The sequence below is a fragment of the Corvus hawaiiensis genome, chromosome 2 (genome assembly GCF_020740725.1).
Source record: "Corvus hawaiiensis isolate bCorHaw1 chromosome 2, bCorHaw1.pri.cur, whole genome shotgun sequence".
NCBI lineage: Eukaryota > Metazoa > Chordata > Aves > Passeriformes > Corvidae > Corvus > Corvus hawaiiensis.
This window is the reverse complement of record NC_063214.1, coordinates 38,010,977-38,025,390: the sequence shown is the minus strand read 5'-3', so window position 1 is coordinate 38,025,390 and position 14,414 is coordinate 38,010,977. Positions and strand designations below refer to the sequence as shown.

General features: G+C 42.9%; 1 protein-coding gene across 6 annotated transcripts in view; it reads left to right on the top strand.

Moving 5' to 3' along the window:
* The first annotated feature begins 1,212 nt into the window (after nt 1-1,212).
* ANKRD42 (ankyrin repeat domain 42) overlaps nt 1,213-14,414 on the top strand; it is a 19,943-nt gene continuing 6,741 nt past the window's right edge. Inside the window, exons 1-12 of one of the 6 annotated variants that reach the window (XM_048294479.1) lie at nt 1,213-1,338; nt 1,772-1,880; nt 2,686-2,839; nt 3,240-3,403; nt 4,940-5,047; nt 5,355-5,474; nt 6,492-6,627; nt 9,871-10,071; nt 10,403-10,528; nt 12,222-12,327; nt 12,931-13,106; nt 13,515-13,641. In XM_048294479.1, the coding sequence (XP_048150436.1) occupies nt 2,821-2,839; nt 3,240-3,403; nt 4,940-5,047; nt 5,355-5,474; nt 6,492-6,627; nt 9,871-10,071; nt 10,403-10,528; nt 12,222-12,327; nt 12,931-13,106; nt 13,515-13,641 (1,283 nt within the window). In that variant the 5' untranslated portion in view covers nt 1,213-1,338; nt 1,772-1,880; nt 2,686-2,820. The other 5 variants (XM_048294481.1, XM_048294482.1, XM_048294483.1 and 2 more) reach the window with 5 other exon arrangements.

The window sequence follows — 14,414 nt, the reverse complement described above, 5'->3', positions numbered from 1 at the left end:
TTTGATGTTTTATTCTAACTCTACTAGTTATTGTGTGTATTTTTAACTTGCTGGGAGCAAGACAGAAGCTCTAATAGTCAGAAAGCAATGTCACAATCCTAGCATGTTATTCTTGCAGTGGGGATACTTGGGAGTCAGAATTCACCCTTAGTGTAAGTAGAAATAATTAGCAGTGCAGGAGCTGTTGGCTGCAAACACTTCTTCCCATGTTAACACTCAGGCTTCATGCACTTTTTCAGATGTGAATAATACTTTTGATTCTTTTATTAAGGTTGGAACTGTAGTTGTGAGCTTGCCCTGTTCTAGATATCAGCCTTAAAAATGCTGTTTAATTAGAGACAGTCCAGAGGAACCAAAATACAAAATGGATCAGGGTGGTAGGTGTCAGTCCATAGGGTTGGTGTGTGTGGCTGCTGGCTGTGCTGAGGAGAGATGCTCCTGTGGTAGTTATTGCAACCTCTTCCTGGAGCAGGGATGTAGCCTGGTCCCTTGGTCCAAATATGATGCTTTGTGTCCTGGAATACTGTAAACTTCTAAATCACACCAACTGAACTTCAGAGGAGAGTGAGCAGAGACGTGATGTCTTTAAATGTGTAGAACGCTGTTAAGAAAAGGGAACAAATAACTGTCTGCTGGAGATAGGACAAAAAGAGACCTCTAAGTTGCAGAAACAGGCTTTATGACAGCTCTAATGACAATGATAATTAAGCTCTAAATGGTCCATTAAGCTCACTTGGTCCATGTGATTATCACTGCACACCTGTAAATCTGACTGGGAAGGGTTCATCCTGCCTGGAAGCAGGATTCTGGAAATGCAGGGTCCTTTTTTCCCCTCATCAAAAGAAGCCGGCTTACCCCCGGGGCACCAGCTGGTTTTGACTAAGGGAACTGAGGAGCAGGATCACACGTCACTGCAGGAAAGAAGAGGGTTAAAGATTCCCACAACGTGAGGAGTCCGATCGTCCAGAGCGCGAGCTGGTTCAATACCTCTTGGTCAGTGCATCACTGAGGGTTCAGAGATGAGAACTGGTATTTGTTACATTTTTTCCTGGGGAACGCCACGAAGGCTGTAGCCCAGGGCTGCCGAAAGGTGCGGAAAGCCCCGGGCAGCTGCAGCGCAGCCCGTGCGGCCGGACCCCTCCCGCTCCCTCCCCGCGGCAGGCCCGGCCCGGCCCGGCGCCCACGCCCCTCCCGCCCCGCCCGCCATTTTCCTCCCGCGGGAAGGGCGAGCCCGGGGCCCATGGCAACGCCGGGGCGGGCAGCAGGAGCGGGAGGGAGCTGCTCGCGGCGACAGCGGCCGCCTGTGCTGCGAGGGGCGGCTGTGCCCCGCTCCCGCCGGTGAGACTGCTCCGCCCGCCCCTCCTCCGCCTGCTCCCTGCCCCGTCCCCGGGCTCTCCCCGGGCGTTCCCTGGGGCTGTGGCACGGCGCTCCGCCGGGATGCACACATAGGACCGAGGAAGCTCCATCTCCGCCAGACACGCGTGGAAACGCGGTGTTTGGCGCTGGCCGGCCCTCCCCCTGCCCCGGGCCTGGCAGCTCCGCTTCCGCCCCGGGCGCGATGGGCTGGGATGGACGGGGCCGGGCCGGCGGCTGCCGCGGTCCTGGGGCTGCTGCCAAAGCCGAGCTGCGCGGGGTTGGGCTTGTGCGTGACGGGAACATCACAACATCTGAATTGTGTCTTTCCCTTTGATAACAGTTTTTGGTAAAAATAATTGCACTAGAATTAATGGAGCCTGCCCTTCGCTTTGAACATCAGTGCATTTTTTTTCAGAATTGATGTTAACAGCTTTTTTCTGAGCTTCAGTCCCAGGCTGCTGCCATTGTCTTGTGCCAAGAAGCCAATGCAGCCACCCACCCTTGGCATTCATCTCTGTGCAGCAGTAGGTATCCGGAGAGAGAGGGGAGACAAAATTCTTCCTGCTGGTGGGCCTTGCTGTTTGCTTTTCCTCTGGGTTAAAGAAAAAAAAACAACCAACCAACCAGAAAGGGTTACCTTGAATTTGCTGTACCGAAACACTGTACTTTGCCAAGAAGTGTAATCAGCCAGGCCTGCCTGTGATGTTGTGTAACTGGGCTGAAGTCTGTAACCCTCACTTGCAATAATGAGCAATTACTTCCTTGGGGGAAAATTATGTCCTGGTGAAACTGTTCTTTAAAATAACCAAAAAAACTGAGACCTCATACTTAGATATTTTGGAAATATTGTTTGTAAAATGAACAATATAACCTCTTGAGGTGCCTTCCACCCGGAATTATTCTGTGTTTCTGTGCCGCTGCTGTTTGTTTGTACAGTGTTTCGCAGGATGGACTCCCGGTTTTTCAGTTTTCTAGGCTCTGTGCAGGGCAGTGATGCAGCCTGCCGAGCTGGGGAGGTGGAGATGGGGCGAGACACAGGTACAGGCATGTTACAGCACACACAGGGTGTGTTACTGTCAGCCTGGAGGACTGAGACAGCTGCTCTTCTCTGTGGCAACCCTAAATCTGCCTGAGCTCTACTACCACACTATGGATTACATGAAAATAGGCACTGGTAAAATGCAGAGGCTGTTTTTAATTATATCTAGTGCTTTTTTACAAGTATCACAAACATGTTCATACAATACCTCTTTTATATACCTCAGTATTTTTTTACCTCAAACTGTGTAACAGTGTTAACTGCTACTTACTACCATTTCTTCTCCACAGGCCGAGGAGCTGAGGCACTAATACCTTGAGACCTTCAGCTTTATGCTTTCTTGACTAGCTAAACAGTAGCCCAACTCTACAGGACTTTCAGCGGTGTGAAATGTAATCAGAGTGTTAGTGTGTCTTGGTACCAGAATGATGACTACTGTAGAAGGTGAGTACTAATTGGTTTAGGTTCCTTTCATGCTTGGCTATCTGAAGTTAGCCCCCTCAGCCATTAGATCTACTTACAGCTCATGTCTCTGTTTACAAGTTTTATCAAGGTAATGAGATGTTGCAAGGGGTTTGGATATGTAATTCTCATTGTTTCCAGTCATGTAGGTAATCAGTGGGAAGGCCTGAAGGGAAGATGCAGGTTATTTGATCCCATGGTCTGGTGATAGAAGAGTTTTTTTGGTTTTTTTTTCTTTTAACCCACTGCTTCTACATTTAGAGTTTGATTCTGTGCCACGAATGTCAACTCTGATATTTCTTTGATTCATCACACATTTTCTATCTCTTAAATGTCGCTGATTTAAGCAATGGACTAACACCCTTTTATTGCTCCTCACTAGTTGTCAAGAAGAAGCAGAATTATACTAGTGTGCATGAAGCAGTGAAAGCTGGGGACGTAGAACAGCTTGCATCTATGATAAAACATGGAGCCAGTATTAATGATGTGGATGTAGTCCACCAGTTCACACCCTTGCAGTGTGCTGCCCACTCTGGAAGTCTGGAGGTAAAACATTACCTTAGTGTATAGGTACATAGCTGGGCTTTTGTAAGTCCATATTTCCTTCTTTGTGAGAGGCTGAACACAACATTGTTTTGATCAGACTGAATCAGTAATCTCTGCCTGTTTTTCTCATTAAATACATTCACCAAGAGCAGGAGTAGAGGATTTTAGATTTTAATTTTTTCTCTCTGAAGCCCCAGGCAATTTACCTAATGAACTTTGCCATATTTTACAAAATCATTGATTTTCTTACTCTGAGCAAAATGTACCTTATGGCCTCCCTTTCAGACTCATGATCTTTTGTCTCTATTGTGTTTTCTCTTAAGACACCTAGAAAATCCCATAGGATATGTAAAATATTCTGAAGGTGACTGAAACAGGTGATATGAAAATATGTTCGTTCTGCTTACCAATGTCCCATGCCTCATTCTCCATAGAAGTAGTCCTAATACATTTTATTTTAATAAATGAAAAGGTTGAATAATTGTAGAGAAATCAGCAGGTGCTTGCATCAATGTTTTGAACTTTCAGAAGGACTGAACTGCTGTATTCAGCACAACATTCACCTTCTTCTTTCAGCCTCCTTGTTCATTGTTCATGGCAATCCAACCTCGAAGCAGCGAGGCCATTCATATCCCAAAAGAAAAAACGTGAATGTCGTGCTAAACTCAAGAATTGCTAAGAGCAGTGCTGCTTCTGAAATGCAGAGACACTGTCAAGAAAATGCTAATCATCATGTCAGCCCCAAAAACAGATTGCTTACCCATCCTTTCTGCCTCTATAAGTTCTGCCATTTTTCATTTGACTCTCTTACTTTGCAATCAGTGTGTTAGACTTTATTGAATTATCTGTCATCTCTTTGTCACTAAGCTCCTTGGTAGAAATAGTGGAAGAACCAGAGGTGTAAGATGGCCTGAAAGAAGATAATAAATCATAATAATATGTAATAAGAAGTTCTAACTGTTCCTCTAGCTGTCTTTGGGTAGTCCATAAAGCTTTCCATTGCAAGCAATGATATGTGCTGGAAATAGGTGAATAAAACAGAACTAGGCCATGGAAGGATGAGAAGAGAGATGGGATTACATACACCTAAGAAGCCTAATAAATTAAATGAGGCTTTAAATTTAGTACATTATATTTTTCCTGCCAGTAATTTTAGCTGGAATTCATGTGAGCATGTTTGCATTGTTTTTTCCAATGTTTTTACCTCATGCCATGTGAATACTCTCACAGATTACATTTTAAATCTGGAAAAGTAAAATGGAAAAAGTCATGTTGTAACATCAATGCTAGGGTCTGAATTAGTAGGTTATTTGCACATTTTGTAGTCTTGGGTGAAACCTGGAAAGTATAACTTACCCATAACTTCCTAATGTACAAATACCTGTTTAAGGCATGCTCTGGGGTCTCGTATTTCCATAAGGAAGTATTCCAGCGCTGTTTTGAAATGTAACTTTGGGGGATAAATTCTAGTTGAAATGTGCCTCAGACACACGATGCGAACAGTTAAATGAGAAGCACTTTGGTTTTGTTGAGCAGTGCCTTCACTGGTTGCTCTGGCACGGGGCTGACACCACACGCGTGACAGTCGGAGGCTGGACAGCGGCTCACCTGGCGGCCATCCGAGGGCAGGATGCCTGCATGCAGGTACTGTAAATACTCACTCTCGAGCAAAAGTTAGTAGGGCAGACCTTAATTGTGGACAAATTCGTTATGAAGATCAGCTGAGGGAGCTATGAGTAGCTCATCTTGATGTCTTGAGATGTCAAATTAAGTCAGTCATATTCAAACCAGAGCACTCATTGTACTGTCTGTGCAAACAGATCCATTTTGTGCAATACCAGGCCCTTGAGGTCAGCCCGGAGTTATCCTGTTGGTCATCAGAAACCGTCCTGGTAGGAAATGTTTGCTTTCTCAGCTTGTGAGATGACCTTGTGCTTTGCATTTCTTCCAGGCTTTGTTACTGAACGGAGCGGACGCAGCGGCTCAGGACGAGCGCGGGTGCACGGCCTCGCACCTGGCTGCAGCCCACGGGCACTCCTGCAGCCTGCGGGCCCTGCTGCGCGCCGGCGCGGTGAGAGCCCTGCCCGAGCCCGGCAGCTGGGCCCGAGCAAAACTCTCCCTAGCGTAAACTGAGATTTAGGGCTGTAGGTTTGATGCCTTGAGAGGCCTCCTAGAAACGGACTAGGCAGGAGTAAGGATTAAAAGAGGTATTTATTTGAAAGGCCTTCAGAGGTATCCCCTGGGGAGCCTGAAGCTATTCTCAAAATGGACCCCAAGGTGGATGACAGGTCACGAGTTCTTCACACTTTTATAGGTTTGGTTCATTTGCATAACAGGGTTAATTCTCTAATTAAAGCTTCAGTTTTCCCCACAGCTTACCCTCCCTTTAGAGGCCCTTTGGTTTATACTTTTGAGCTAGGACAGCCTTGGTGTCCTTGGAAGGCAGGGCCAGAGAGGCTTTGTTATGTCTACCTAGCACGAGAGAGCAGAAATTAACAGGCTACAAGAAACTTCAGAGTCACACACCAAGCAGTACAGAATTTGAAAAATACAAAAGTTAAAACCTAAGGCATCAGATTAATTACTGTGGGGGAATTTATTTCTTGGGTAAATTTGAATTTTTTTTAGATTGTAATATGCATTTAGGGAAATGATCTGAAAAATCTAGAGAGAGAGAATCAATAATGTGAATAAATCACCTTCTACTGAGGATGTCATTAAATGAACATCAGGTACTGGGGTGGTGGTAATTCTTGCAGTTCTAAAAATCTTCTATAGTAAAGGAGATATAAACTTAAAAAAAAATTAACCCAGATGCATATTTAAGGAATAATGACCAATCTAGGTCATTATGATGATAAAAACATGTCTAAAAATGCACCTTTTATAAGTGTATTAAGTAAAAGCAAGAACCTGTGAAAAGTACCTGTTTTGAAACCAGAACTGCATATAATGCATGAACTTTGAAAAATGTTATTTGGTTTGATTTAAATAATTTAACACAATGAACAGCTGATTCCCATATATAAAATTTGTCTTGTGTCTAAGATTCAGAAGTGAATGAATTAACCTGCTGCTTTCATTTTAGGATGTAAATGTTTCAGACAGGAATGACTGGAAACCTGTTCATTATGCTGCTTTTCATGGTCGCTTGGGGTGTTTGCAGCTTCTTGTTCGATGGGGAGCATGTGTAGATGATGTGGATAACAATGGAAACCTTCCAGGTATATCAGGATAAATCATATATTTTTAAATCTTTGGTTTACAGTTGTTGTGAAATGTGATAATTGAGCAAATTATGAGTAATGCACAGCAGCAGCATTTGCTATTTGATTCCATGCGATCCACATAGATTGTCCATTTTTCTAACGATGAGAGGATTTATAAAATCCAAAGTGTTGCTCTGTTGGTGACACTATCCCACTTGCCTCCTGCTGCTGCTAGCAAGGATGAGAGCTCACAAATGCTGGGATGGGGAGCAGGCTGAGCCTGGCTGGGAGCAGGTGAGCAGCATCTCCTGTGTGTGTGTTGGAGCTTGTGTGTCAGTGGAGGTCACAGAAGAAGGGTAGGTGGAGCAGGAGGCAATTTCAGCTGCTATGTGCTACTTTCTGAATTGGTGCCAGCGTGATGAGGTTCTGGTGTGGTTGCAAGCAAGTTTTTGTATCCCAGTGTTTCTCAACTGATTTTGTAGAACACTTGTTCTCATTTTCCTGTGATTTCTTCGTCTTGATTTCTGGAATACTGTTTTTTCTGGATTACCTGTAATCTGTTCTCTTTTCATAATTATCAGTGTATTCACTTTAGCACAAAAATTTGGTAGTGATTGTTCCTTGCTTTCCGTATTTTCTCCAGCATCCCTCTCCCTACCATGCCACTGCCCAATATCCTCTGTAAACTCAGTGCTGTTGTTTGTGTTGTAGGTTCTCCTTGCATCCTTTCCCTTTTAGCATTTGCCTTCTTATGGTTTGTCACATTATTTGTTCCAAAAAGCATATTTTTTTTCTCTATAACTTGTATAGAGTTATCTTTTTAAAATCCCTTCTTGAAATCTTTTACCCTCTATTAAGGACTGCTTACCTAGGAAACGAATAGCTATGCAATGTTTTGCAAACCTGGGTCTTGTTAAAGGATGTGAGGCTCCTGCATCCCAGCAGGAGGTGCATTAGCAATAAGGATGATGTTAGGCACCCTGAGGGCAGCATGGAAGGCAGCTTTATTTGCATTTAGGAACACTTCCCTGATAACAGACTTCTGTGGAGAGAAAGCAGATGCTAGCACAGTTCTACTTAAATGCTGTGTACAAAATGGTTAGTAGAAAACTGGTTTTGTTGTATTTTGACATCTACAGAAGCTTGATTTTCCAGCCTTTGTGTTCTGTTTCATTTGATCATATTATCTTCCAAAGGAAAGAGAAAGATTAGTAGAAGTACTGTGCAAACCAGCTTGTCTGCTTGCGTAACAGAAGTGAACTGAAATTATCTTTACATACTTCAGCTTCAACATTAGCTGAACAGTGCTATAATTTTTCCTAAGAAAATACTGGAAAAAATTTTTTGAGGTTGCTGTGCCAGGCACTTAAAAACTGGCTGCATCTTTTGCATATGTGTATTACAGTAAAGGGTCGAACTACCTTTGGTAATTTGCATGCTAGTATTTTGGAAGAAAAAAGTGTTGTGGCTCATTCAATGTACAGAATGGGCTGGCTGTGCTTATTAAGTGAACGTTTCAATTTGCTTTCTCTCTGTATTCATTTTTCGACCACATCCATGCTTCTTTTATTCCTCACCAGTCAAACCTATTATAAATATTTTTCACAGAAACAATTTTTTGACTTGTGGCTTTGAGAAGAGTAAATATTGTTAGTCTGATTTTATAAAAGACAAGATGAAACACAGAGAAGTTGGGATACCAGCACCAACTACCCACCCCCTATTTATGATGCTTGAGACAGGGTTTTTCAGTTCTTGGCACTCAGCTGCATATTTTGATGTTACTGTGTTAACATCACAGTACCCTCTGACTTTAGTCCCATCTGCAGGTGCTCAGTGTGCCCAAGGGATGGCATGGCACAGTTACGTGTTGGGCCCTGGCTATGGAGACACACACAGGTTAAAAGCCACCTACGAAAAGCTCCTTTATGTGTCTTCCACAGCATCCCACTGAAACTGCAAAAAGATTTGAACAGAGCACAACTCTTTATTTTCCTTTGCTGTCTTTGGACAAAATGAGGAGCTTTTCTGGTTGCTTTCTGCACAGGCCAGACTGATAAAATAGTTGCATCCCCTTTGGATGAAGTTTTCTCCTGAAGATTTTAGGTATCTGAAAATGGATTCATAAGGGTTGAGTCAGTGTTTCACTAGCTGACTTACCTTTAGCATGGTACCCTTCTTTCCCCTTCTCCCTGAGTAACTACCTCACTGACTAACATTCAGATAATGGGAAAAACCGCCCTTATTTCAGTGGAGCTCAGATTTTGAGCAGTCATCTCTACTGAGGTGTTGACATCTTGCTGTAAAACCAGTATCCATAACCTTTTAGAGCAACTATGCTCTGGAAAGCTGTGGATGGTTTGGTTTGCTATAGAGAACTTGTATGTGCCAAAAATGGAGTGAGATGGGTTTTTTGGGTCCTGGGTACATTGTTTGTTGATTATGAAGATAGTGAGGTTCTTACCTGGAGACGAACTAATCCTTTTGCCTCTAGAACATCAGCCAGCTGTTACAGAGCATTTTCATGGAGCGATAGCACATAATAAGTGTTTATTTGGCAAGTTCTTCTCATTAATGGGATTAGAGGATATTACTCATGTCAGACCAATCAGCACGTGTTTGGTACCTCTTACTTTGTTATAGGCCCAGCACTGTAGTAGTATTAAATAAGTAAACCTCTGCATAGCCTAAAGGTCAGGTGAGGAATGTACCTTCAGATAGTTTTTCCAGTAAAGTGCCTGTCACTGTCCTCATTTTATAGGTGGGGTAACTGAGGGTGTGACACAACTTGTTTGTGGTGGCACAGTAGAGCCTAAAGCAGAAATGGCCTTAGCTCCTGATCAAGGACACTGCTTGCTGTCCCCCTATAAGGAGTATCCCTGGGACAGCAGGGTCAGGCAGCTGCTGAAGGCAGAGATCTGTGTTCCTGGGGGAGGTGAGACCCCAGCAGTGCACGCTCCGAGCTAGGGCTCAGTGCTCTGTTGGGAGTCTGGATTGTCTCCTGCAGTCAGCTCTGCCAGGCAATCACCTTTGCAGATCCTATCCCTGGTAGCTTTACCTCCTTTGCCCAGAGCTGAACTCTGTCCTGGGTGGGAGCTGAACATCCCCAGTTCAGCTGAGGCCGCTGTTCCCCATGTGCAGTGTCGGATGGCTCACATGGTGGTAGATGAGCCAGCTCTAAGCAGTGGTGAGAGCATTGCTCTCCCAGTGGGTAGCAGGGTTCTGGTCTAACACCCTTTGTTTCACCTTGTGCTGTAGCACATCTGGCAGCAGTGGAAGGACACTTGCATTGCTTTAAGTTCTTGGTCGGGAAAACGGCTGGTGTTACGCACACACTGAAAGCCAGGAATGACCATGGAGAGACTCCAAGGGACTTGGCTGAACGGTTCTACAAAGATAATATTCTGCAATATATTGATGCTGTGGAAAAAGAGGGAGAGCATCCAGAGACACAGGAAGGTGAGTATGGGTCAAGATACAGTTAAAAAAGGCATTATGTATAATTCTGTAGAAGTACACAAAGGTGTACTTGTTATTTCGGGTTTGTGAAATTAATGTCTTAACTGCATGAGATGCCTGTAGCCATAACCAAGACATGTTTAGTCAAGTGTGTGGTGAGCACTGCTGGTTACACAGCTGCATTTTAGCTGATTAAGGTGCATTATCCTTGCTACCTCTGAAGTGCTTATACATAAGTTGCTATGAGAGAGGTGAGCCATGAGATACAAATACCAGCACACTCAGTAGAATTACTGGCATCTGCTTGCAAACATGTGCATTTCATTTTCAGTTTTAGCTTTCCCAGCTCATGGTGCTGCTTTCAAAGGAGACTTGTTAGTGCTTAGAAGACTAGTGAGAAGTGGAGTAATCAATATTAACGAGCGGGATGATAAGGGATCCACTCTCCTGCACAAAGGTTGGTAAATATGATCTGTGTTTCAGCTGTTACTGTTTGTTGCTGGTTTGTTTACTTTGTTTTTCAAGTGGCTGCTTATATAAACTTCATGAAAAGCAGCATCTCATTTCTTGAGGGCTTGGCAAGGCAACCCCAAACCGCATATTTTGTAATGTATGTGTTCGTGGGTCACTTTAAAAACAATATAACCAAGCTCAAGTCAAGAAAAAAGAGCTTACAATAAAGAGAAATCAGCATCTAAACTGAAAACTAAGTAGCTCTGACATGTATTTACTTACTATTTGTGTATCAATATCATGTCAGCTTTGTTGGAATTAATCCTGATTTTCAGTGATGGAGAAAGAACAGATCAAGCACATGAATTCCAGCTTGGAGTGATAACCAGAGCTTTATTGTAACTATAAAAGGTTTTAATTTTCACTTAATTTAATGTAACTAAATAGTTTTGGGGTTTTGTTTTTTATTAGGCAAGATGTGGCTTTTAGAAACATTTGGCTGGCTAGGTATAAGAATGATCTGTATTGTGGCCTGGGCCTTTCTTTACTGAACACATCAGTACTGTGGAGATATGTTGTAAAAACCACAACAAAATCATTTGGTAGGATGCTGTGAAGAAAGGTAAACTTCTGGCTGACACTCTGACATGTAGTGGACCGCTTGCATTACAGAAGAAATGGTCCTTTTGTGTTTGGGGGTTTCACAGTATTGTCTGAAATAAGAAGCAGAAGAGGAAAGAAAGAGGGAAGCATTTTTGTAATATGCTTTTAACACATTTCCTACATTTGTTTTTGACTAGTTATGTGGTAGAATTTTTAAAAACATAATTAAAGTTCTCATTAAAATAACTGATATGTAGTGATTTTAAAATCCCACTTTCTTTTCTTGGAATGATGCTGACCTACAGTTGTTTCATCCCCAGTGTTTACATGCTGATGTTGTAATTTCATTTCCTTATCTCAGTAGGAAAACAAATATAACAAATTTGTTATATAACACTCTAAAAGGGAGTGCTGTCAAGAAATGGACTTATTCTTCCTTGAGAAAATCAGTGTACAGTGTCATCTAGACTTGCCAAATACCATCTTCCATAAGTGAGACATTGTTCCTGGCACCACGTGGTGGGAGCAGTGGCCATGCCAGATCACATGAGTAGGGTTGTGTCAGGGTGCTGCCTCGAGGTGCTGCCTCGAGTGTCTGCCCCAAGAAATGCTGTACATTTAGCTCCAGCACAAAGCCCTGCTTCTCCCTTCTGAGACAGCAGCACACACCACAGACTGGGACAAGCATCTGTGTCTGTCCCCTGAGAACCCAAAGCCAGGGAGAGGTGACAGCACATTGCTGCCAAACTGTGACATACAGGCCTTTCTTACTAGGGCAGCAGTTACTTGTGTGTCTTGTGTTTCGTACATGAGACTGGGCAAGTTTAGTTTAACTCATGTCCAGGAAGAGGTGCCAGTACGTTTCTAAAACTAGAAAGAGCCACCAAACCACACTGCATGCTCTTCCTCAAAACTCTGTGTAGCCAAGTGATGTGAGCATCTTGATGCACAGGCTTCTCTTGAAATAGTATTTCCCTTGTGGCGTCTTAGTGAGCCCAATCTTTGCATGTCAAATAATGGCAAGAGGAGGACATTTTAGGTTTGAAACACTTCAGTTGTATGTAACTGACTTGTGTGCACCTTCCTTCCCTTAGCTGCTGAACAGGGGCATATCCATTGCTTACAGTGGTTGGTTGAAATGGGAGCTGGCTGTGACATTACAAATGATGCTGGAGAGACTCCAAAGGATGTAGCCAAGAGGTAGCAGTACATATCCGGTAGCTCTGACACTTTACTTGTTACTTGTATATCAATATCCTGTCAGCGTGTCGGAATTAATCCTGATTTTCAGTGATGAAGAAAGAACAGATCAGGCCCATGAATTCAGCTCTGAGTGATAAGCAAGGCTGTATTGTAGCTATAATATTGTAGCTATAAAATGTTTTAATTTCCACTTAATTTAATTTTCTTTTTAGTGAGGTCAGACACAAAAGAGGAAAACTAGCTCATTTGCAAAAGGACAGTTGTGAGCCAGTATGCTCACAGTTCGCTGTACAAAGTAAGTGAGAAATAGCAGAAGCCAGCTGATTTTTGCATTAACAAAAATAATGCAGATTCTGATGAGATTCAAGTAAGAAATCCTGCAAAGGAAAAAGATGCCTCTGATGCAGGAGCCATTGCCATAAGGTTCCATCGAGGCAGAGCTCATGCCATAAGAATACTACAAAAAGTAGATAGATAGTTGTAGTGTGTGTACCAGTGCTTCCTTTAGTCCCAAAACTCCTCTGATAAATGGGAACATAGACAGTTCCAGAGAGTTTCTACCACACATGTTTTTCCAGATTTTAACTGTTCTCTGTGCAGATTTGGCCATTTGGCAGCTGTGGAACTTTTGACACCAAGAACTGGAGACAGTAACTCTAGTGATGAGGAACTTGATGCAAACAACATAAAGTTTTTTGAAACACATGGTGTGGAAGGGAGTACAGATAGCAAAGAAGATTTAACCCTGGATAAAGCAGAGAAAAGGAATGCACGCAGTAAGCACTGTATTTCCATCATTCCTTGTTTGAAAAAGTTGGTATCAAGGCATTATCGTCCTAAGTAGGACAATTCCTGCCAACTGCTCTGATCTTTTTGTTGTAAGATGAGATATTTGATGGGATATCTGTAATACTGAGCATTGAAACAAATAGTGGAAAATTAGAAAGCAAGCAGAGGGCAATCAGATCGTAGTTGTTACACCATTTTAGTCCATGTTGGTGCAACAGTGTTGGATTGCTATTTGTTTTTGATCTGCTTGCAGTGTGGGTGTCAGGAGTAGCTCAGTGTTTGCTGAGCAGTGTGATTTCTGCTCTTGCGTGTGTGAGACTATTTTCCAGACTATTGGATTCCAGCATTACTGTCTTCTCCCTGAATTTACCTACCTGGAGAACTCTGTCTTACAGTAAGGGCCTATCACAAGATTAAAGAACTTCAGCGACTTCTAGAAATTGCCTACAGCAACTACAGACAGCTGGGAGGAATAACTGAAGAGGAGAGGAAGATGAAAAAAGAAGAAAAGAAAGTTGAGAAGTAAGGTTATTTTGCCCTGCTAATGTTCACCTCTGTGGGGCCCATTTTAAATTCTCCTTTAAAGCTGGCTTACACTCAAATTTGCTTTGGCCATTTTGTCTTTTCCACTTACCAACTTCAACCAGGCCAAAAAGAAATGCAGCAATTTGTCTGGCCATTTCTAAATTTCTACCATCAGGATCAGCCCCACAACACAAGTGCTTGATAGGTCCATGATTCTTGTGCAAGATCATCTGTTTGGCCTTCAGGTTTTCCTGCAGATTTGTCCAGTAGGTCTGATAAATTCTGGCTGTTTTGTTTCCACTGAGGATGCCAAAGACATATATGTATGCCCTTCAGTAAATCTGAAAATAGGCAATAGTCTTACCATGGCTTGGATGGAAGTGCATATAGAGCAGAGATTATTCAGTGACCTGCCAACATTTCTGTTCATTGGCAATGTATTTCTGTGCTCAGGAAAACATTAGCTTGTGTCCAGACCACAGAAAAAAACCTATCAACAAACCTGCTGATACATTTGAAGTACTGTTCATAGTATCTGTCTAATTCTCAGTGTGTCTGTTAAATCAAATGGTTCTGTTAGATTGGCCAGGTGATTTGATGGACAGACTGTCTACATTTCAAAGAAAACTCTGTCAAAGATTTAGAGATTTAACAGTAATGCAGCCTCCAAAGACAGGCCTGTCTCCACCTCTGCCTGTCAAAGATTTGGCTACCCTCTGTTCTCAGTCTCTGTAGATAACCACCTCCATAATGTGTTTGGGCCAACCCAA